The 25,852-nt window shown below is 36.4% G+C and overlaps 1 protein-coding gene across 1 annotated transcript; it reads right to left on the reverse strand.

Moving 5' to 3' along the window:
- FBXO47 (F-box protein 47) lies at positions 1-20,687 on the reverse strand. Its single transcript, XM_067715152.1, has 11 exons — positions 20,523-20,687; positions 17,326-17,531; positions 16,675-16,845; positions 13,727-13,803; positions 12,326-12,403; positions 10,621-10,729; positions 5,856-6,032; positions 4,157-4,303; positions 3,335-3,477; positions 864-1,035; positions 1-211 (listed from the first exon to the last, which is right to left on the reverse strand). Exons 2-11 carry the CDS (start codon positions 17,504-17,506, stop codon positions 102-104), a joined length of 1,365 nt encoding a protein of 454 aa, XP_067571253.1. The 5' UTR covers positions 17,507-17,531; positions 20,523-20,687; the 3' UTR covers positions 1-101.
- Positions 20,688-25,852: the final 5,165 nt, after the last annotated feature.

Below are 25,852 nucleotides of genomic sequence, written 5' to 3' on the forward strand. Positions count from 1 at the left end.
TAAAAAGTCCCATGGATGCTATTCTCTGAGTGTGGAAAATTAGCACTCTTCTAATAGTTAGTTCACTGAGTTATTCTCTAAATGCAAGGCTTTCTGAGTATTTAGGTAGAGAGAGTATTCATGGTCAAACACAGGACCTCCTTATGGAAGTTAGCCTGAGCATGCACAAGATGGAACAAATTCAGAAAGCTTCTGTTGTCTTCATCATGGTCTTCCATATGCCATACACAGGAATAGACAGTAGGGAAAAGAAAATGACAGTTAAGTTTCTAAATATATGATTTATTTGAAACATAAGATGTTCCAATTTCCCTAATAATATGTAACAGAAGACTAGTTAGTGATTTTCCCTAAGTCAGACGTTAACCATTGAAATCATGGAATTATATTTAGAGCTCTGAATTAGAAATCAGAAGAAAAAAATGCTGGTCCATGCTTTATTGCTTCTAACTTCATGACCTTGGGCAAGTCAGGTAATTTCTCTAAGCCTTAGTTTTCCCATCTGTAAAATAGGGTTAATTATCCTGTTGGGCACCTAATAAAACTATAAAAATTTATATGTGTAAACTATACAAATAAAGAATATCATGATGATTATGATAGTTGGTTAAGTAAGCAAGTTAAAATTTTTTGGTGTGCAGAATTGAAATTAGTTCCTTTCAGAGCAGACTCTTCAACTTTACATTTTCCATTAAAACTAATACCAGATTTAAAAAGTGACGAAACCAGGAACTTAATATATCTCATGGAAAAACAATGTCTGATTTTTCTATTTTTAGCTTGGATATAAAAGTCTACACAGAATTATCTATGTCTTAAGGGGAGACTAGAATGCAATTTACTCACAACTGAGCACCATCTACATGCATACTCACCAGACAGAACTGATTGTAGCATTTCCATTATCACATACGCAAATGCATTTGCCACACTCTGGAGGAAGTTATTTCTTTCCACTGGAGTGCTAAAGACTTTACAGACTTTTTGCATCATTTTAACTGCCCAATCCATGCAGTATAGTTCTTTCTCACATACCTGATTTAGACATACAAAGCATTATGGTAAATCTTTATTTGAAGAAAGCAGTAGAATTTGAAAATGGTATTAACAATGACCATTTATAACTTTACAGAATTTAATACATATAACATCATGTTGAGTCTATAAATGGGAAATGCTCTTATATCTAATACTTCTTTGCTTTCAAATGGTATAAATTTAGTGGGGAAAAGTGTGAAGTAAAAAAAGCCTGGTTCAAGATTATCATAGAAAAAAAGATTATCATAGAATATTTGTTTATTAATGTAAGAAATAATATTGAAAACAATTGTTAAACATATGAAAAATAAGGCCCCTGCTCATTCATTCAATAAGTGTTTATTGACCACATGCTAAGAGCTGGGGATACAATGGTAAGCCATAAAGACATGGCCTCTATTTTCAAGGAGTCCAATGAGGGTGACAGACAAACAATTTCAACAGGCAAGAGAGCCCTATGGTGACACCAACTTTCCATCTTGAAAGTAGTAGGGAATATTTCTCTATTATTTAAAAGATAGATGAAGTGAAAATTACATGTTTATAGGTAAAACTGACTGAAAGGAAAAAGGTTTATTTACTAATATCTTAAATGGTCAATTTAACTCACATAGCCAAATAACATAGAGCATGAAAATAAACTATATAGTACTGTAACTAAATAATGTTAACCTGACAAGAAAGATATATTGCCTACTTATTATGTGTAAAGCACTGTACAAGGCATTATGAAAGAAATAAGTGGCATAGTCCTGGATTTCAAAGAGCTTGCAATCTATTTTGGGAGATGACTTACCCCACACATACAGTGGCCTTAGAACACCACTGGTAAATGAAGATAAAGAGAAGACAAATCTGAGGCCATTTAGAGAAAATTAATGACCAGAGTTGAGATGTTAAACAGAGAAGGCTTTCCGGAGAAGGTTTCTCCACCCCTAGCGGTTTCCTCTCCATTCCTTTTACTACAGTGTGGCCAAACTCACCTTCCAAAAACGTAAAACTGACAATGTCTCCCTGCTTCCTAAAACTTGTCAGCAGTGTGGCTCCTGTGGTTCAGGCTCCACAGGATGGTCTACCAGGCCCTGCCTTACCTAGCCTCTCCCTTCCTATCTAAACTTATCATCTCCTCTTCTGCACATTTTTCCCTTCAGAAATAATACTGAACTGCTTATAGTTCCCTGATATAGTCATGCAGTTCCAATTCTCTCTTTCCTTTTTTTTGTTTTGTTTTGAGGGCCTCTGCTTATTAAAATAAACATTTACATTTAGAATACAATTAATTTAGTAGCTTTCTTCACATTTTAAAAGAGCCACAGAGATTTCATTCATGTTTTAAGCAGTTGAGTTGGTGAAGATCCTGTCTCCATTTTGTAGAAAATGGATTACATTCAATTATTCCTCACAACAGCCAACTGAAGATTATTCCATTGCTTTTGAAGCACTGGTTGGGCTGGCAGCTGTGATGGAAGCCAAATAAATGAGATATCTATGCAACACATGCACGTACATGCTTGAATAATTGAACCCCTCTGTCTGGTGAACACTTCCTATTCATTTAAAAAACTTATATCTACTGGAATTGGGGAAGCCCTCTCTGTACTCTATGCCCACCCAATATTGACTCCTCTCTGATACCTTTGTATCTTTTTTTACATATTTTTGCACTTATCACACTGAATTTATTTATATATACTTTGATATTGCTTAGAAGACTGTAAGCAGCTTTTGGTCAGGGATTTGTTCTATTAATTTCCACAGTCCTAAAATCTCTCACAGGTATGGCCCATAGTAAACACTCAATTTGTGTTAAATACATTTTTAAATGTTTTTATTTTGAAAAACATTTTAACTATATAAAAGTAAAGAGAGTAGTATTATGAACCCCTAGTATCCATTCCCTAGCTTCAACAATTACTAATCTTGTTTCACTTCTACCACCACTCACTTACACCTTCTCTCCCTGCTGCCCAGGGATTATCCTGGAGCAAATCATAACGGATGCTTTATTTCTAAATGGAATTTAAGGGAAAAAAAAGAATATAACTTGGCAGAGCTGTATAATGACAATCCAGATATGAAGTGGGGAGAGGTTAACACAAGGAATGATTCCAGATATGATAGTTTATTATATAAATTTAAAAAATTTTTAAATATATAAAGTATATATAAAAATATATACTTAAATACTTATTCTTTCAAAATGTTTCGTACATATTTCAGTTCCTTCAGGGCAGCTCCCTAGTAGGTCAACTATCATGTTAAACAATTTGCTAGAAAAAACTTATTTTATACTTACCAAAGCCAAAAAGACTATCAGCCTTGCCAGTTCAATGGCCCGTCCATTCATAGCTTTACTAGCCATGAAAGTGAAACAGACGCTGTTCCCACTTAGGATTAGGAGATGTGCATTATTCTCTAGAAGCCACTCACGGGGAACCACTTTTATTAAAGAAAGAACAGTTATTTAATGAGAAATTACACAATAGCTATAGTAAACATCATTAAATACATGCAATATTATATTACTTTATTGGAAATACAATCAGTGCCGAGGGAGAATCTCAGAAAAAATGCTTTAGTTTTCCGATTACAGCATTCAACCGGGGACAGAGATTATTTATTGCCAAGTCACAGCGACTCTCACAAATATACTAGTAATACAGTCAACGCATTTCTCCTACACATAGGTCAACAGACAAGGTGGTGTAATCCTGCTAAAGAAAGAAATCTTGTAAACTTTAGAATCTAAAGGATTATGCAGGAATGGGAAACATTGTTTCATCTCGCCAGTACCAACAGGAAAGGGCCTTCTTCTTACCCAACATTCGGACGTGTTTCTGAGAACTTCAAAATGGGAATAATTAAGCTAATTAAATTATGAAGCTTTCAAATAATAGCAATAAATACATATTTATAAAATTGGCAAGGAAAATGGAAGGAAAGTAAGTTGATTATATGCATTCTCTTCAAACATAAAGACAAACTTTAAATATTTTAAAGCATTTAGTGATTTCTAATAGGCAGTTCTTTTGTTACCTATAGAGTTGTCCTTACAATTTTATAACTGTATTCTAATAACAAATTTCTATTACTGTATGTGGTAAATAATTCCTTTTACCTGATAGTTCATCTACAAGACTGATAACATCATCTGCTGTCCATTCTTTGGTGCCTGTATCATACAGTAATTTAATGGCATCAGCCAAACCTTTCAGACTGGGTTCATCTGCAGGTCCTTCTATCATTTTCTGCCAAACCACCTGTCCTGAATGATAATTGAAACAAAAGCTAGGCTATGACAGAATAGTTGGCTTTGTGATAAAGACTACACAGATTGTTTAAAAAGGAAATTGGATTGCATAACGGAATCCATTACTTATATATGCTACTTTCATTTTAACTTTCATAATGAAAGATCAATTCTGATAACAGTATAAATTTTAATGTCTCTGACTGATGTGATGAAGCACAGCAACAATAGCTAAATGAGGAAAAGAAAAGGTAGTTTCACCAAGCAAAACACTGTTTCTGGTTTAAAGATAATGCTACCCCATAACAGAAATTAAAACAAACAATTGATGTAATCTTACTAAAATGAAATAAAACCTAGTGATAGACTTCCAAAAAGAGAGCATGCTGTATCTGAGAATTTTCCAGACATTAATATCAAAACAGAGTAATCCAGTCAATTTTTTATTATTTACCTCTGACCAATTTCTTTTTGTGAATTACATACACAAACAAAATTTGATCCCAGATTGGCTTCCTGCTGCTACTCAACACACTTTAAACTAGTTAACTCCTGATATAAGGCAGTGTGAACTAAATACATGCTTATTTTAACATTCATCTAAGCAAAACTTAATTAGAAAGGCCAAAAAATTGCAAAAAATAATATGATGCACCCCAAATTAAGTAAAACATCAATTCTGACTACCACATTGCTTCCCTTGCATTATTAGTCCCCTACAGCAGCAAATATAATCTTGAGTTAAGATAATGTTTAAAGGGTTTCACTGGTGGCACAGTGGTTGGGAATCCACCTGCCAATGCAGGAGACACGGGTTTGAGCCCTGGCCCAGGAAGATCCCACATGCCTCAAAGCAACTAAACCCATGCACCACAACTACTGAGCCTGAGCTCTAGAGCCCGCGAGCCACAACTACTGAGTCTACGTGTCACAACTACTGAAGCCTGTGCGCCTAGAGCCCGTGCTCCGCAACAAGAGAAGCCACCGCAATGAGAAGCCTGCACACCGCAAGGAAGAGTAGCCCCTGCTCACTGCAACTAAAGAAAGCCCGTGTGCAGCAACGAAGACCCAACACAGACAAAATAAATAAATAAATATATTTTTAAAAATAATAATAATGTTTGTTTGTTTGTTTGCGGTACGCGGGCCTCTCACTGTTGTGGCCTCTCCCATTGTGGAGCACAGGCTCCGGACGCGCAGGCTCAGCGGCCATGGCTCACGGGCCCAGCCGCTCCGCGGCATGTGAGATCTTCCTGGACCGGGGCACGAACCCGTGTCCCCTGCATCGGCAGGCGGACTCTCAACCACTGCGCCACCAGGGAAGCCCGAAATGCAGTTATTTTGGGTAAATCAGAGATGATGAGAATATATTTGGAAATGGCCTGCAGTAGAACAATTTCTGTCTTGATGCTTAAGTTATATACAAGTCAATGTAGTATATACATTTATGAAACATGGTTTACTTATTAGGAATGATGAAACTAAGCAGGTACAAAAAGATATGTTTCCTAAAGTGAAAGTAATTAACCAATTTTGTAACGTACATCCCAAAGAAATGGATGCTCACCATCTTGAGGAGCTACTGGTCCGAAGATGATATACAGTAATCTTGCCTGATTCACCATTGGCCATGGTTTTAATATGCACGTCAACCAAAATGCAGAATCACTTCGACGGGTCCAAGGATCAAGAAAAACGTTCCTACAGAACAGTCTGATCCATAACTCCAGTTTTGTGGCAATTCCTACGAAGACAAAAGCACTGTAAACAATTCTTCCTAGAAAGATTGATATGCATATTGGATAGGTCAAGACATACATCATTAAATGCTTTGTACTGAGAGTGTTACTTCATTTTACTCTGTAAAAATTTGAGATTATCAAGGAACTACTTTTTTTAAAACAACTTTATTGGGATACAATTTACACCCTATAAAATTTACCAATTTAAAGTGTACAATTCAACGTTTTTTTTTAGTATATTCACAGATATATGCGCCCATTACCAAGTAAATTTTAGAACATCTTGATTGCCTCAAAAAGAAACCCTGCTCTTTTAGCTATCACTCTCCTATCCTTCTGCCCTTTACCACACCCAGCACTAAGCACTACTTGCCGTCTCTATAGATTTTCCTATTCTTCATATGAATGAAGTCACGTAGTAGGTGGTTTTTTGTGACTGACTTCTTTCCTTAGCATGTTTTTTTTTTAATACTTATTTTCTATTTATTTATTTGGCTGTGTTGGGTCTTAGTTGTGGCATGCGGGATCTTTTCATTGCAGTGCATGAGCTTCTCTAGTTGCGGCGCATGTGTTCCAGAGTGCGTGGGTTCAGTAGTTGTGGGCTTAGTTGCCCCGTGGCATGTGGGATCTTAGTTCCCCGACCAGGGATGGAACCCACGTTGCCTGCATTGGAAGGCGGATTCTTAACCACTGGACCACCAGGGAAGTCCCCTTAGTATGTTTTCAAGGTATATCCATGTTATGGCAAGTATCAATACTTCATTCCTTTTTATGGCCAAATCATATTCCATTGTATAGATATACCACATTTTTTATCGATTCACCCATCGATGGATATTTGGGTTGTCTCACCTTTTGGCTATTATGAACAATGTTGCTATTAACATTCATGTACAAGTTTCTGTATGGACATATGTTTTCGTTTCTCTTGAGGATATACCTAGGAATGGGATTGTTGGGTCATATGGTAACTCTATATTTAATTATTGAATAACTACCAGATTGTTTCCAAAGTGACTGCACCATTTTGCATTCCCACCAGCAATGTATGAGGGCTCCAAATTCCCCACATTCTCACCAACGCTTGTTATCTGACTTTTTGGTTCTAGCTATCCTAGTGGGTATGAAGTGGTATCTCACGGTTTTTTTTAAACAGCTTTATTGAAATATATATAATTTACATACTGTATACCTTACCCTTTAATGTATATAATTCAACAGTTTTTGATATATTACATTATTTTCCTAAATTGTGGTAAATATATATGATATAAAATTTGCTATTTTAACCATTTTTAAACTATACAATGCAGTGGCATCAATTACAGTCACAGTGTTGTTCAACCATCACCACTGTCTTACACTAAAATTTTTCATCTCAAACAGAAACTCTGTAACCATTAAGCAATAACTCTGCATTCCCCATCTTCCCACATCCTGGTAACCTCTAATCTACTTTCTGTTTTTATGAATTTGCCTGTTCTAGGTACCTCACATAAGTGGAATCATACAATATTTGTCTTTTGTGTCTGACTTATTTCACTTAGCATATATTTTCTTTTTTTAATTAATTAATTAATTTTATTTTACTTTTGGCTGCGTTGGGTCTTCATTGCTGCGCATGGGCTTTCTCTAGTTGCAGCGAGTGGGGGCTACTCTTCGTTGCGGTGCGCAGGCTTCTCATTGCGGTGGCTTCTCTGGCTGTGGCACACGGGCTCTAAGTGCACGGATTTCAGTAGCTGTGGTACTTGGGCTCAGCAGTTGTGGCTCGCAGGCTCTAGAGCGCAGGCTCAGTAGTTGTGGGACACAGGCTTAGCTGTTCCATGGCATGTGGGATCTCCCCGGACCAGGGCTCAAACCTGTGTCCCCTGCACTGGCAGGCATACTCTTAACCACTATGCCACCAGGTAAGCCCCTTAGCATATATTTTCAGTGTTCATCCATGTTGTGGCCTGTATCAAAACTTCACCCCTTTTTATGAGTGAATAATATTCCATTGTATGTATATGCCACATTTTGTCTATTCATTCGTCTATTATGAACACTTGGGTTGTTTCCAGTTTTTGGCTACTGAAAATAATGCTTCAGTGAACCTTGGTGTACAAGTATTTGTCCTTGTTCCTGCTCTCAATTTCCTTAGTTATGTACCTAGGAGTGCAATTGCTGAGTCATATGATAACTCCACCTTTAGCTTTTTGAGGAATGTCCAAACTGTTTTCCCTGGTGGTGGTACCATTTTACATTTTATATTTTTATACCATTTATGTTCTACTTACTTGTAGATAAGACAAGTGTAAATGGAAAGTCTGCCAATGCACTAAGGCCATATGTAAGTGTCTCCTGATGTGTTAAGTCAAGTAACACAGAAGTTTAGAGGAGAGAGATTATTGCAGGTCTGGGAACATCAGGAAAGGCTTTACAGAGGAGGTCAGGTAAATTGGGTCTTAAAGGGTAAAAAGGAGAGATGGTATTTCAGGAAAAAGAGAGAATGAATAAAAGGTATGAGGTAGAAATGTGTAAGACATGTCTGAGATACAGTGAGTAGAGCAATATGCCTATGTCAAACTGATACAGAGGTAGTAGGCAATAATTTTGAAAAAGTAAGTTAGGATTAGAATATGAAGGCCAATATAAACAGTTTGGGCTTTATTTTGAAGATATAAGGAAGCTAATAAAACTTTTTGATCAACAGAGAGACATGATAAATTAATTTTGTTATTGTCTCATTGGGCTTCTATGTCTGCCTTTAAAATAAAAATCTGCCATGATTTGTTTCATAATGAAATATTTCAAGCTGACAGAAAAGCAGAGATACTATAACAAACACTGTGTACTGATCAGTTAGCTTTGTCAAATCTTTAGTTTTTTGCTATATTTGCTTCAGATTTTTAAAAATAAATAAAACATTCTGATATAGTTAAAACTTCTTGTGTATCAGTCCCAATCACCTTCCTCCCCAGAGGTAATCACCATCTTGAATTGGGTTTTATCCCTCCTGTATTAGTCAGCTTTCTCTAGAGAAACAAAACTAACAGGATGTGTGTATATACATAGAGAAGGATTTATTTTGAGGAATTTGCTCATGAGGATTCTGGAAGCTTGGCAAGTCCATAATCTGCAGGGTAGGGTGGGAGGCTGCAGACAACAGAAGAGTTCTAGTTCAAGTCCAAAGGCAGTCTGTTGGTAGAATTCTTTCTTGTTTGGGGAGGGGAGTCTTTTTCTGTTAAGGCCTTCAAGTGATTGGATGAGGCCCACTCACATTATGGAGGGTAATCTACTTTACTCAAAATCTACTGAGTTAAATGTTAATCTCATCTAAAAAATAACTTCAAAGAAACATCTAGAATAATGTTTGACCAAATATCTGGGTACTGTGGCCTACCCAAGTTGACACCCAAAATTAACTATCATACCTCCCAACTATGTTTTTATACTTTTTTACATATGTATATAACCATAAAGAATATATAGAATTGTTTTGCATGTTTTTAATATGTATATAAATGGTATCATATTAAAAGCATTGTTTGGTAACCTTTTTTTCTCAAATTATATTTTGAGATTTATCCATAGTAAGACACATGGCTCTAGTTAATTCATTTTAACTACTAATGTTTTTTTTTTAAATAAATTTATTTTTTTATTTTTATTTTTGGCTGCATTGGGTCTTCGTTGCTGTGCCTGGGCTTCTTTCTAGTTGCAGCGAGCGGGGGCTACCCTTTGTTGTGGTGCGCAGGCTTCTCATTGTGGTGGCTTCTCTTGTTGCGGAGCACAGGCTCTAGGCACGTGGGCTTCAGCAGTTGTGGCACGTGGGCTCAGTAGTTGTGGCTTGCAGGCTCTAGAGCGCAGGCTCAATAGTTGTGGCACACGAGCTTAGTTACTCCGTGGCGTGTGGGATCTTCCGGGACCAGGGCTCGAACCCATGTCCCCTGCATTGGCAGGCAGATTCTCAACCACTGCACCACCAGGGAAGCCCACTACTAATGGTTTTAATTGTATAAATATGCCATAATTCATTTATCCATTCTCCTGACAACAGGCATTACTTTGTTTGCAGCTTTCCCTGGTTACATGCTGCAATGCTCATTCTTATACATCTCCTTGTGCATACTGTGGGAGTTTCTCAGAGTGAAATTGCTAAATTGTAGGGTTCTTTTAATTTTTTTTTTTGGCTGCACCGTGCGGCATGCAGGATCTTAGTTCCCCGACCAGGGATCACACACAGTGGAAGCATGGAGTCCTAACCACTGGACTGCCAGGAAAGTCCCTCTTATAATTTTTAAAATATGAACTATTTCAGGTATATATAGAAGTTTAAAAAATACTATAATGAACACCTTTGTATCCTCCACCAGCTTAAGGAATAAAATATTATTAATGTGGTTGAAGCCCTCTGAGAGCTTCTCTTTCTCTAATCACAGGCCACTTCTGCCTCACTATCTGATTCAGTGTTTATCATTCCCTTACATCTCTTTGTCTTTTTACTACAAACGAATGCCACAATTTATTTTGAAATACACTTTAGAACTATACTTTTTTTTTTCTATTTTAATCTCTGTATAAGGTTATCTCTGAATTTTAGTTCTTTACCTGGTTTGCTGCAGACAACTGTCTGCATGTTGCGGGAGAGATTAGTCAGCTCACATAAGAAGTTATAAACACGATGGCACTCAAGTTCATCCCATCCTGCTGTTAAGGTCTGAGGATGATAAAGGAAACATTTCAGATGTTCAAACCATCAAATCAAAACATAAGTCACTATTGCCTTATGACCATAACTGCTGTAGTATAAAATCGAGGCAATGTGCAATTTTTATCCACTATGGAACTGTTCAAATTCGTAGGAAATTTTATATAAACAAAACCGAGAAATGCTCCAAAATCCAGTTTCTTTTTGGTTGCACAGGGAGTATCTTTTCAGGGAACTAAATGGTACTGAATCCTGAACTCTGACAGTATAGATACAACTTTAGACATCTGACTCACAACCATGCTGTGGCTTAGTTTTAGACTACAGTAGAACCCTTTTGGTCCCCTCTAGCTATCAGTTATGATATTGCTTACAAATGATAATGACCTCATTTTAATGTGACAATCATGAGCATTTATTTACGACATTTGGGTGTGAACAAAAAACAATTTTTATTAGGACCAAATATAGTAATTATCTTTGAGGAGACCAGAATGTACAGTTAAACATATATGAAAAATTCAAATGGTATTCAACTATATGTAGATTTTGAAAAAGTTGATTAATCATATCAATTTTTCTTAAAATAGTTGAACTATATTTCAGTAGTTTAAAAATGAATCTTATTCTCTTTGGAAGGACATAATAGAAACTGCTCACAGTGGTTACTTCTGTTGAAGGGAACTCTGTGAACAAGGAACAGGCCTGGGAGGAGACTTAATATTCACTTTATACCATTTTGTACCTTTTGAATTTTATATGAATACATGGGCTCATATTAACTGTTCCAAAGGGAAAAAGAAAAAGCAGAAATCTATCTATCTTGGAAGAGGGCTAGAAGGAGGGCCTATGCCCCTGGAATCTGTACATGCAGATGGTGGCTGGCTGGCAGGATGGGTTATAAGCAAGACTGTTGTAAGATTGTTGTAAACCTCATAAGGTTGCTGTAATATTTAAGTAAGTTAATACATGTAAACTGCTTAGAACAGTGCAATATATTAATAATATATTGAACAGCATTAATAATAATGTTATTATTATAATGTTTATAATAAAATAGTAAAAAATGTTCTTAAAATCATGCAGTTGATTTCTTTCCCCCTCCCAGGTTTACTGAGATATAACTGATGTATAACATTGTATAAGTTAAAGACATATAACATAGTAATTATATATATATAGCAAAATAATTACCACAGAAAGGTTAGTTATCCCTATCATTTCCTATAGTTACTATTTTTTTTATACAGTTCATTTCTAAGATCACATCTTAAATAACTAGCCCAAGACTTAAAACTCATTGCACACACACACCCTCTACCCCACAATATTTCTAGTCATTACAATTGGCTGGAAACTTCAAGGACATTGGTATAGAGCAAATAAGTGTTAAACATTTCTTACCAGTGAGAAATCCAAGAAGAAAATCTGAGGTGGCAAACATATTATTGGATTAACACATTCTCAAACATTTACAATGTTATTTTGTTTTCTTTTTAGATCATTATTACTTTTATTATCCTATAGAAAGACAGATTACATGCTCTACTTGATAACAGTTCAAAAAGAATTCCTTTTCTTCTTTCACTAAAAAAAAAAATGTACCTGTAAAAACATGCCGTAACATGGTAATCCTAAACATTGCAATGGAGTTACACAGCCGTTAAATTTAAAACAGGAAACCTGTAAAGAGAACAACTGTTAATTCCTCCTTTTCACTGCAACTGTGCAATGATTTGACATTCAAATTTAATGGAAGTACGCAAGGATTGTTTTCAGTCTAAACTGAAAATAAAACACTAAATAACTGATTAGTCACATGTTATATAGGTGGGGATTATGAAATATAAAACAAAGTCTTTGCCTCAAGGAGCTCACACTTTATTTAGAACAATAAGATATACATACATGAAATTAATTTTATATTTCAGGATAAAGTATGTATAAATGCTAAAATGACCAAATAAACATATCAGATACAATGAAAGCAGGGAAAGGATAATTTTGAGAATGATTAAAAAAGCTTATGAAGGATGTGAAACAAGCAATGTCTTTAAGTAGGATTCAAATATAATCAATAGATAGTATTGGTGAGGGAAACAATAGGGCAAAATGGTATAGAGGTAAAAATTTTAAATATTCATTTGGACAGAAAGATATGAGCAGCTTAATTAGGCTCAAAGCAGTAGAAAGTAAGGCTGCACTGTCAGGGGGAACCCCCTAAATACCACCTGTGGACTTTGGACCTTATCTTGATGAAATTGAGTAGCCACGGAAATATTTTTAAAAGCAAGAAAATTAATTTGATGTAAGTGATTCAGCATTTAGAATGTCTTGGGAAGTGAAGAAGTGAATGGCAGAAAGATCATCTTGGAAGCTGCTGCAATAACATACAGCTGAACTCAATGCAAACACTGACATGAAAAAAGCCAGTGGATCAGAAACAGTTTGCATACTATTGAGTGTAAAACTGAATCAGCAGTATTAGATATATATTGGGTTTATATAGTAAAACTCAATGTCTAACAGAGATTATGCCCAAACATATTGATACACATTTCCAAGTCAAAAATTATCATAAAAGGTTTGTCATTTTATGTATTAAAAATAGTTTTAACACAAATATTTAAATAGTAAAATGTTAACATTTGGAAATAATTTTCATTTTAATAAAATATCTAAATCACCACCTTAAAACAACCTCAAAATTCCCACATGAGGTAAAAATACTTTTATTACTCCGATAAACCTAATAAACTTGACTGATGTACTTAGTTATATGTAAAAATTATTTTATAATAAGTAAAATACTCCTATACTACATTTTGGTGTTTTATAATCTCTGAGCACTTGGTAAAGTATTAGATTATCATCAACCAACTTTTTAGTACCAATTCATGAAATTCCACTAATTAAAGATAGATTTAAAATGAGTATAAGACATTAATAATAAAATATATTTACTGGAAATCAAGACTGTGAGCTAATTCAGAAGTATGATCTTACTTCTGCGAGTATCTTGTGAATGTACTTCAGTCTTTCCTTTGTGGGTAGCAGCAATGTACATCTTTTAAACAGTAGACCTGAGAAAGTAAAGAGACATATGAAAAAATGACAACAATGTAATTAACTTAAGAATATCTATAACTCACAGCATAATGTTTCCTGAAAGTCAAGTATACGATAGTGGATTGTGAGCTGATAGAGTTTTTAAGAGGAAGTTTGGGAGGAAGGGTGCAAAACACATATATGGTGTTTACCAAGTGACTCTGGTGTCCACCTAAGAGGCTATGGCATAAAATCTTACAAAAAATTGTGAAATTGATGGTATAGTACAGATATGAGAAAGTATTCAGATTTTAAAAGATACAATAACCAAACACAAAACAAAACAGGGAAACTCTGCTGTCTTTATTCCATAGAAAACATATTCCAATACCTCTTAAAATTAAGCTCATGTCCACCATGAAAAATGTTTTAAGAGTTGCTAATGGAAAGAATGAGAAAAGAGATTTTGTACTCCTTTCTCCAAATACAAAAACTTGAAGTCGTAAGTATTTAAAATTTCAGAGATTAGAAGTCGGTTTTTCTCTCACAGAAAGTATCCAGTTTGGATGAAATATTTATCTCTTCCTTCAGAGATATCCTTTTATGGGGCTTGCATGTTAAGAATGTATAGAATTTTGTGTTTAGATATTTAAAAAAGAAAAAAAACCCTTCAATTTCCCAGTGAGATATGTAACTTGAACTACAGTGACAGGAAGTGTATGGTTATGATTTATTTCCTCTAAGTGTTCTGTTTTCCTAAAATGGCAATACATTGTTAACATTCCTATAAGGCCAAATGTCCTCAAACTAAAAATAAGATACATGGTAGGAAAATATATATCTGAATATCATGACTTTCTTCAGTTTTCATCTTCTCTGCATTTACTTTTTTACATAATATAATAACTACTTTATATATAATTCTGTAGACTCTATGGGAATTGAATCTATCTTTAGAAGTTGCTATGTTTGGGCAACACATGACCAGAATTGAGTTTTAAACATAAGCCCTCCTTATTATTGTACATAAAAAGACATTTTCAGTGTTTAGTTTTCAGGCTGAGTTCTCTTCCTTTCATGTTTTGGCATCCAGTCCCATGGCATATCATAGCTGGGGAATTGTAAGCTATAATTGTATGTTGGTTGCTTTTTCTAATGTAGAACGCCTATTTTTAAGGGTTTCAATTTACCATAAAAAACAATTCTGGCTGGGCTTCCCTGGTGGCACAGTGGTTGAGAGTCCGCCTGCCGATGCAGGGGATGCAGGTTCGTGCCCCGGTCCGAAAAGATCTCACATGCCGCGGAGCAGTTAGGCCCGTGAGCCATGGCCAATGAGCCTGCGTGTCCGGAGCCTGTGCTCCGAAACGGGAAAGGCCACAAAAGTGAGAGGCCCGTGTACGGCAAAAAAAAAAACCCCAAAAAACAATACTGGCTGACTTATTTATTCTTTTAACACAGGTGCTCTGCTATACCCTTTAGAGACTAACTTCTTTAATTTCTTCCCACGAAAATAGAGTCAGATGTAATGTTCTTTCCACACTGGCCATCTGCTCTCTTTTGTATGAAGAAGCAAATTAAAATTTATAATCCTTAGAATGGAGAATTCTGAAAATGTTATTTTAATGTTGGAAAACAAGAACAGATCAGATAGGAATGGCAACATGAGGAAATGGTAAGTACATCAAACATTTGTCTAAAGAATTAGTCATAAGCTAGGTGTCTGCACAAAATTTAAATGGAAGGTTGAAATCATTACATGAGTAAAACCATTTTTAAAAGCTAGCTTTTGAGATCAATACATATTTGTATTTTTAACTGAATTATCCACATAATTGTCTTAATGCTATTTTGTTTGTTTATGCAATTGAATCTGGTCAGGGAGAAAAAATTCTTTCAAATTAAAACTAAAGAATAAGTTTTTCCCAAGTAGCCTTCCTCAGCATCCGATGATATTGGAAAAAAAGATATTCACAATAACAAGAAGCAAAAAGTAATTGCCGTATTCTGTTACAGGCTTCACAAAGCCTAATCATAAATACTGAAACCAATAACATTGTAACCAGATTACAGACCTTTCATTTAGCCTTACTAAGTATACCTGTCAAATACACTTTGGTGTATTTACATATCTATATAGTCTTATTTTATTATCTTAAAGCTAGGCATCCTTGGGCTACTAAAAGGTAACTTACTCTTATGCCTTTATTTACATCTCAACATCACTCTGATATTTAATTTTATTGCCATGTTTTGGTTAATTATAAGTAGCTTCATAATTAAACTGGTGTCATTAGTCAAGTCAAAATTAGAATTTTTTTTCAGCACTCTTAGGGAGAATGAAATCAATGAATGGGGTAAAAGACATAAATGATTACAAATCAAGGGAAGAAATTGTCCAGAATTTCTTTTCATAAGGTTAATTTAATAATAGCATTATGATTTATTAGTAAATATGCACAGTGCTTTAAAAAAAAAAGAAAACCACTGTTTCTGATAAGAGAATAAGTGATTTTTCACAATAATATGCTTAAATTTCTATTTTAAGAACTAGATTATGGTTGAAAGGGAAAAGCAGTACAGAGATAAAACTCATTAGATTCACAGGAAGTAAAGCATAGAAAATACATCAATTTCCTAAACTGGCAAGCCACCTAGACAATAAGCACAGGTGACATTGTATCTACATGAAATCACAAGGACTGACACTTTAAAGTGCATTCTCTCATCTTTAAATATAAGTGTAAGGGACTGTTATTAAGGGAAAGTCCTTACACTGAAGAGTAAAAGCATCATAGAAATAGGAAGTATTCCATTTCGCACAGGCCTTACAGAATTGTATAATAAAATCCCCTTAATTAAGTATAGTTCTTTACTTGTTACAATTCTCATTACATTACATAAATTACCTAGAGATCTGTAGTGTTCCAATATAGTGGAGTTTTGTCTCCTGTCAGGCAGCTCAAGGTTATGAAAGTCCTGTAGTAAAAGTCTTTTGCTTCCTGATGAGGTTGAGATATAACTAATAATGTGCTGGCTGACTGTTTTGGACACCATGCTTAGCACGCTGATATCCTTCACTATCAAAAGAAACATATATATATATATATATATATACATACATATATATATATACACACACACACACACACACACACACACATATATGAACGGCTTAAATACAAGAACATCACTATTAGCACAATCTATTAATTTATAATAGATTAATAACAATAATATTAATACTAAATAATAAATAAATAATAAAAGTGGGGGAAAAGGAAAATCTTAAAATTGTTTTAAATCTATTTCTCAATGAATTAGAAACATTGGGGATGTAACAGTCAAATTACCATGTCATTATAATTAGAAGCATGTTTTAAAGCATTTGAGTATCATATTTTCTTTAAGTAGCACTTACCTAACACTGATGAAATTTTAAAAATAAACAATGTGAACACCATTAACATTCTAGCAGGGCCTAAGATGACAAACTAGTTCTTGGGGAAAATAAAACATTCAATTGTCCATGTAGCCTACTCATAGTCCCCAAACCTCACCTGACAAACATCTTAAGATTATTTGGAATATTTCCAATGGCAAGGCTTTAAAATTTCCAAGCGTTGATAAGGGCTGAGAATCTGGGTCAAGGATGTTGGAAAAACGGTTGGATCGATGATTACGACGTCTGTATTTCTGGTTGGGAATCAAAGTGAAACTGGTATTTACTCTAGATGCCATTTTTTTCTTATCTCATGAATTTATCCTGATTAGAAAAACAAAGTAAAAGAGACAACGAAGAAAGGAAATCAAAATGGTGAAGAGCTGTTGTTTTTTAAAATGGAGAGGTTCATACATTGAAGGGCAACAGCTGTCTCTTTGTATTTACAAAACTTTTAATGTGATGTCCAATTTATGGAGTTCCAACCAGTAGAGTCTATTTATTCATCTCAGCATGATATGAAATACTTAAAAATCTTTTCCCTCTTAGCCAAATATTTTAGATAGAGCTTTAGTAGAAAATGAGATGTGTATTTGGATGAGATATATTCTAAGAAAAGAAATATGACATTTTTATGTGACATTTTTAAAGGGGCTTCCCTGGTGGCACAGTGGTTAAGAATCCGCCTTCCAATGCAGGGGACATGGGTTTGAGCCCTGGTCTGGGAGGACCCCCTATGCCGCAGAGCAACTTAGCCCGTGTGCCACAACTACTGAGCCTGCGTGCTACAACTACTGAAGCCCACGCGCCTAGAGCCCTTGCTCTGCAACAAGAGAAGCCACCGCAATGAGAAGCCTGAGCACCGCAACAAATAGTAGCCCCAGCTCGCCGCAACTAGAGAAAGCCCGCGCGCAGCAACGAGGATCCAATGCAGCCAAAAATAAATAAATAAATAAAATTAAATTAAATTAAAAAATAGAAATGTGATATTTTTAAAAAGTAAAAGATTTAACACAAAAAATAACAAATTTAATATTCAATATTTGTCAATTAGTATGTTGCTTTTACAATCTTTACATTCTTAAAAAAATCTAAGTATTACTGTAATATTAAAAATTTGTAGTAATGTTTCTCTATTTCTTTAAAACTGAGTACTGACATGTTTTGTTAAAACAATAAAGACAAAAGAGATTAAAAAATAGAGATTTTAGTTTACAGCTTTTAAAATTTACTAGCTCTAACAGATTAAGATGATTGCATTATGATTACCAATTATGTGCAATGAAATCAAAGTTTTGTAAAACTAATAATAGAATAAATTAATAATTGCTCCTTCAATTCCACTTTTGGTTAATAGTAGATACTAAATAAGTCTTAGGAAGGGCCTACACGACTTATTTCAAAATGAATATTTCCTAGAAGGAACTTTGTTAAAATTACTGATAATTTACTTACACGAAACAATAATTCTTTTAAAAAATGTTATTCATCACACACAGTGACTTTGTGTCACTCCTCCTACAATTCGGAAAACACTGTCCTTTGTATATATACATGTATAGGTACATATGCATAAGTACAACTCCAATCTAAGGCTCCTTGTTTCTGAAGGAACCACTAAGACAGCTCATCAAAGAGTTACAATATATCTGACGAAAATGCATTTTCTCCTTTTGTCAGAAAATTTCTAAAAATCACATTGTTACTTATTCATCTAAAAGGTTACCTGTCAACTTATATCAATTTAAAATCAGCTATATATTTGAAAATGTGGCCAAGAAACTTAGTGCTTAGTGAAAAGCATACTGTGAACCTCCTTTAAAACCATACTATACATAGTGCTCTGCTTCAGCATTCAATGAGCATTGAATTTAGCAGATATTTTAAAATAATATTTTAAAATAATAATGCAAGTAACGTGCATTGTCAAAATTTTACAAAATACAGCAAAACAAAAAGAAGAAAATTAAATTCATTTGGTTTTTAACATTTAAAATTAAGCACTTTGGTTTATCATTCAGAATTTTACATATACATTTCATTTTTACAAAAAAAGAGGGAATCTCTGTTCACACTATTTTGTAATCTGCTTTTTCAGTTTTAACTGTAATTAGAATTGTAATTTCTTTCCATGCCAATAGATACACTTCTGCAAGTACATGTACTGATATTTTAAGAACTGCATGGGATTCCATCAAATGGAAGAATTTTAATTTATTTAATCCATAAGATTGTTTTTAACTTTTCACAGTAGGCATTTTAAATCATTTTCATTATAGGAAAATATACATCTGGCCTAGGATTTGTTCTGTTTCTCTGAGGACCAGGTAACCTGGGACTTGGGTGGGGGCCTGTGGGCTCTTCAGAGACTCACTGACATCCAATACCCAGGGGACTTTAGTCAACTACACACTATATATATTTTTAAACCTCTGAGAGGATTAAAACACAATAACCCAAATTCTTCTAAAACTGAACTCTCCTCTTACAATTCTTTATTTTCCTCAGATCTGAACGTTTTGGGGGAGATAGCAGGCTTTTCTGAAAACCCTAAAGGTGTAATTCCAAATTATTTCTGGTTTCCTCTCAGCTTTCTAGAGAATGAGAATCACGAGCCCAAATAATCCGAATAAGATGATGTTTCGGGCTTCCCTGGTGGCGCAGTGGTTGAGAATCTGCCTGCCAGTGCAGGCGACACGGGTTCGAGCCTTGGTCTTGGGGTATCCCACATGCCGCGGAGCAACTGGGCCCCGAGGGCCATGGCCGCTGAGCCTGCGCGTCTGGAGCCTGTGCTCCGCAACAAGAGAGGCCGCGATAGAGAGAGGCCCGCACCGCGATGAAAAGTGGCCCCCGCTCACCACAACTAGAGAAAGCCCTCGCACAGAAACGAAGACCCAACACAGCCATAAATAAGTAAATTTAAATCATATGGGATTCTAAGAAGACCTCTGCTTTAAAAAAAAAAAAAAAAGATGATGTTTCTACTCCACGCCACTCACTCTTGTCCACGTATGAAAGGCTTTGAGGGCCCTCCTGGATGAACTTTTCCCCCCCTTTTCAGAGAAAACCGTCCAACAGCAATTCACTAGGATTTCTACTTTGTTTTAACCTAAGAAAATCCTTTGAAGAGACCCACCCCCATCTGCTCGGGAAGTAGCCCAAAACATCTCCAAAGAGGTAAACTAGGGAGGCCATAAAAGAGAAACTGGTCAATATAAGAGTCAAACCACACTGTGGTGCATTTTTGACCCTCTTCAGCCCATGTAAAGATGAAACTATCTCCAGAAAGCATTGGGGGAAAAAATCTCTTTTTACCACAGATTTTGACAGTTTTCCGGCTAAAGGGTCACAGGAAAATGGGACTTAATCGTTTTGCCCTACCATCCTCAAATTTCTTAATGTTTAAAAAAAAAATTTCCTCAAGGTTTTGCCGCCGTGAAGAGGGAAGTTCCGGCTCGTGTCAGCTCCAGCCTCTCAGGCGCCCCCTTGGCCTCGAGAGTATTTTAGAATCCTCCCAGGAGCCCCTTCGGGAAGGAGGCCCCGCCCCCTCATGAATAGCAAGAACCTCGGCTCCCATAGTACCCTCCTTCCTCAGGGATATTTTAGAACCCTCCCAGGAGCCACAGCGGCAGGGAGGCCCCGCCTCTCATGAATATTTAAAGAACGACGCCCACAGTGCCCGCCTACAGCATGAATAATTAACGAGAACGGGGCCTTGGGAGCCTGAGCTTAGCCCGAAGCCACCCTTTGCTTCAGGCTGATGAGAGTAAGGGTTGGTGCCGTTAGAGACGCGGAGGGGAGGGTGCAAAACGAAGAGCCCCAACCTGGCGCAGCACACATCTGCTCCAAACCACTTCCTTTCCCTTTAACCTAGTTTTTCGCCGGTATTTAATTCCTCCCCCCACCCCGACCCGCCCGACCCAGAAGAGGGTAGGTTACAAGAGCTTTCATGAAAACTTCTGTTGGGAAAACCTCCAAACGTTCCTTTTTAAACCTATCTGGGTGCCTAGAATCAAAGGAGGGTGAGTGCCTCTGGCATCTCAAGATGGGGTCCAAGACAAATCTTCCTTGCATGGTCCTCCTCCCTTAAAGATTAAGTTCTCAATCATTTATTTATTCAGTAGCTATTTGTTGAAACCTGCTCTGGGTCAGTCACTGGAGTAGGCCCTAAAGATACAACAGAGAACAAGATATATAAGTTTCCTGCCTTGATGGAGCTCATTAATCTAATGGGAAATATAGAATAAACAGGCAAAATAAACTGCAGATGGAGAGCAGTGTTTTGGAGGAAATAAGGCAACAGAAAATGAGAAGGTTGGGGGTAGGGAGTGTGCACCTATGTTAGATGGACTGGTCAGAAAAGTCCCTTTCAGGAGGTTACATTTAATTTGAGAACTAATGGAGGAGAAAGAGCCAGTCAGGAGAAGGGCTGGGAGAAAATGGAACAGCAGGAAAGATCTTGGTATGTTCTAGGCATTTGCAAGACTGGCTGGTTGAGTTTAGTGAGCAATTAGGAGTGGCCTCATGGGGACCGTGGAGAAGGCAGCATAGATGGGGATGTGCAGGACCTTAAATGAGGGCCATTTTCGACCCCCGGAAGGCTCTCTATACTCCTGCTTTTGGGATCCACTCCACATATATCCAAGAAATTAATATGTACCCACATCCCTCAGTAAAATAAAATATATAAATAACTTCATAAAGGTTGAGATGAAATTTATGATTAATTGACATATATCATGCAGTTACAAATATTCATTAATTTTGACTTACAAAGTGTTTTTGGAGCCAGTTCCTTTTTTTCTCCCCTGTCTCAAGCATTTTTTATTAGTCTGTGACAAGGTCTCAGCCACTATGCTGTGGGCTATGAGTGCCTAGTGGATACCAAGGTACAGAGTGATGAGAAGTTTGGATTTTATTCAAAGTGTCATGGAAAGTCATGGAGGAGTTTTAAGCAGTGATACAATCTGATTTACATCACTTAAAGATTGCTCTGGCTTTTATGTGGAGAATGAACGAGGTGGGTGAGAGCAGAAGAGGTAAGATATGTTAGGATGTTGTGCAGGGCTGGAGTGGTGGCCTTGGAGAGACAGGTTTGAGAGATATTTGGGGGATAAAACTAACTGAATTTGCTGATATACTGGATATGGGAGGGAGGGGAAGGAAGGAGATAGGGATGATTCCCAGGCTTCTAACTTTAATAAGTGAGTGGATGGTAATCTCATTTACTGTGATATGCCAGTGGGGAGAAGATTTTCTAGCCGAAAATTAAAAGTTTAATTTTGCAGATGGTAAATTTGATATGTCTATGAGACATCCAAGCGAGATGTCAAGGAGGCAGTTGAACTACACCTGGAGGTTGGAGGAAAAAAATCTGGGCTGGATATATAAATTTAAGAGTTTTCTGCAATAGAAGAATAGTGACCTTCAGAGATTGGGAAAAGGAAGACAAGTTCTCCAAGGAGATTGAAAAGGAGTATCTAGTGGAGTAAACTGGAGAAAATCAGGAGAGAATGTAGTCACAGAGAAGGCTTGAAAGGGAGTGCTTCAAGAACGAGAGTGGTCAGCTGGACCCGGTGCTGCTGATTTCAGCCAGGTGTCCGCTGGATTAGCAATCTAATTTAGGTAGAAGTACTGTGTGTCCACCTTGTCATTCCCCATCTCAGGAACCTATGGTGACTTTGCCATGTCAGCCACATCAAACTCAAATCCCTCTGCCATTTCTTCAATGTCCTCTATAATCTCTTCCTCCTCTATTGGTTCATTCATTATTTATGATCCATGCTCATTTTCTGCCAAGCCCCGTGTTAATTGCAGCATAAGTATGGATTCTGTCTTCTCGTGGCTCATGGTCACAAGCACCCATCCTGGAGTAACATGTAGCAGGAATCAAATCTGCTATTTCAGCGAGGATGGGGGGGAAGGGAGAGAGGGATGGGAGGAGGTGTCTCTTCTTCAGCAGATTCACCCCCACTCTTTGTGCTGAACCTTCCATCAAAAATGACTTCCTTTCTTTCTAAATCTTCCTCCAGGACCCACTTTAAGATTGACACCCTGCATAAAGCTTGTTTCTTCAATAAGTATGCTTTCTCTCCTAAACCAGGCTGTAAACTTCTTGAGATGCCGTATATCTCTTTTGTATCCTTCACAGATGAAAGAACAACAGACACAGAGATGGAGCTACCACGGGCCTTTGGAAAATTAAGCTTCAGAGCCTCCTACTTGCATAGGTCCCTTCCAAGGCCCCATACTTAATTTTGTATTCATAAACAGTAGGTGAAAATTGAAGACATATTTGCTGATGGTCTCTGAATTTACTAACTTCAAATATTTGTTGATTTATTAAGCTTGTTTTATTTATAGGACTCTATATGAGAATTGTAGTTACTGCTTATAGAATTCCCTTGCACAAAAGCCTTCAGTGGCTCCTTACTGCCTTTAATTAAATAAAAGTTTCCCAACCTGGCCTTCAAGGACCGCTTACATGTGGCCAAATTCTATGTCTCCAGTCTTATTTCCCCCAAACTGAACCCCTCGCTGTCACCTTGGTATAGTTTTTCATACTGATTTCTCTGCTCAGAAAGGTCTCTTCCAACTCTACCTTTTGACTTCCTAAGATAGCCTTTAGGCCCTTGCTCCTGGAAGAGAGGTCCCTAGATGAACCAAGTGACCCGAGAGCTTGTTAGAAATGCAGAAACTCAAATGCAGCCCCAGACCTACTGAATCAGAAACTGTATTTTAACAAAATCCACAGTCAAGGTTGAGATATACCGACTTAGGCCATTTCGAAGGCCACCTCCTCCTTTTCAACCCTTTAAAATCCCTAAAGTGAGAAATGTTTTTCCTCTTTTGAACCTTCTTCATTCTTTGCTGGTACTTCTCTGTGGTCACTTCATTCGGCCTTGAATCGTGGTTAATTATGTACAACTCTTAGTTTTCCTGTTAGATTGTGAGCTCTCTGAAGGCTGTAACAGTGGAACTCAATTTAGGGATGAGTTAGTTGACTTGGTCTTTCTCTCGCTGCCCTTCTACATCCCCATATACACGTGTAAACCTACCCAAACCTAGGTGGTGCTAGTGCTGTTTTAGTTGTTTCTCAGAATTTTGCAAGGATCCATATGTAAATTGACTCTCAAATGTGCCATGTGTGGGAGGGAAAATCTGTTGCAATTATTTTTACTTAATAAAATGAGCATTTAACTATTATTTTATGTTATGAAAGCCTAAAATATCATTCCCTTTACCTTTGACTGCTGCTGAGTGATCAAATTATATCTTAATCCCTGAATTCCAGAGTAGGAGGAGAGCTGATATAAATTATTCAAAAACAGCTCGTTACTTGTAACATTACACAAAAATTTTAGGTAACGAAATTCCACAAATTTCTTTGATTAAAACAATATACAGGTTTCTTTTCCTTAAAAATATTAATTTTAAATTCCTACAAGAAATCAATGTTTATTGCAGAAAAATGTAAAAATATACATATTTCCCCCCCACCCCCCAAAAATCAACCTAACCTTTCTACCTGGAGATAACCACTGATATCACTTTGGTACATCTCCTTCCTGTTGGAATCTTTCCTGGCCAATAAATATAGATCTATATCGCTCCTTTTACTAGTTACATGGTATTTCACTATAAAGATATATCGTACATTTGTTGAATTGGTTCAGCATCAGTAGTTTGTTTCCAATTTTTTAATATTAAACAGTGCTGCAAGGAGCACTTTGTATATTCATCTGAGGATAAACTTTCTCAAATTCTGGTTTTAAGAAGATAGCACTTAAAATTAGGATAAGCTTCAAGTGATAGAAAACTCCAAACTACAGTAGCTTAAACAAGATAGAAGTTTATTTTTCTTATATAAACAACGTTTTGAGATAAGTAATCAGGACTGGTGTGGCAGCTCCACAATCATCTGGAACCCAGGCTCCTTCTATCTTGTTGCTCCACATCCTCAACCTGTGGCTCCCACCTCATGGCCCAAGATGGCTGCTTGAGTTCAAGCTATCATATTCACATTCCAGTCAGCAGGAAGGAGGAAAGGGGGAAGAAGGGACTTCTCCCTGACACTTCAAAGACTCTTCCATTGACATGGATTTGGCCAGAATTTAGTAACATAGTCAGTCCTAACTGAGAAATATTTTGGAGGGCCCTGTACCCAGCTTAAAAATAGGGGATTCTATTACTGTATAAGAAGGGAAGAGCAGATATCAGAGTACAACAGCAGTCCCTGTACAAAAAGTAAGCACATTTTCCACATTTTACTTTCTGATTTCCCAACCCTTAGTGAACAGTTTTTTAATGTCCAAATGAATCTAAGAGGCTAAATCAATTTCCTGTTGGTTCTTGATAGAGAAAACACATAGTTGGCTTATATCTTTTATATAATTGAAAATAACTAAAGCTACTTCTAAATTCCCTTCTTTAGACAAAGTAATTTCCTTTCTAATTTGATTTCCTTGGCATTTCCAAATCCTATTCCATCCTTCTGATATATTTCTCATCTTCTCTTGATGTTGCTTTATTTTGGTCCCTAAGTCTGTTACCTTTTCTTCTGACTAAATCATAATTGGTTGAATCGAATTGAAACAGTTATTTGTCCTTTATTTTTGTGCATTTATTTCTTTAAATACTAAGAG

The sequence above is a fragment of the Pseudorca crassidens genome, chromosome 19, assembly GCF_039906515.1.
Source record: "Pseudorca crassidens isolate mPseCra1 chromosome 19, mPseCra1.hap1, whole genome shotgun sequence".
Lineage (NCBI taxonomy): Eukaryota > Metazoa > Chordata > Mammalia > Artiodactyla > Delphinidae > Pseudorca > Pseudorca crassidens.

Coding starts and splice junctions, on each gene's coding strand:
- FBXO47 (XM_067715152.1), bottom strand. CDS start 17,506: ATGGCATCTAGAGTAAATACCAGTTTCACTTTGATTCCCAACCAGAAA. Junction 16,846..17,325: donor AATCTTAAGATGTTTGTCAG/GTGAGGTTTGGG, acceptor TTCTTTTGATAG/TGAAGGATATCAGCGTGCTA. Junction 6,033..10,620: donor AGTTGTCTGCAGCAAACCAG/GTAAAGAACTAA, acceptor TTGTCTTCGTAG/GAATTGCCACAAAACTGGAG.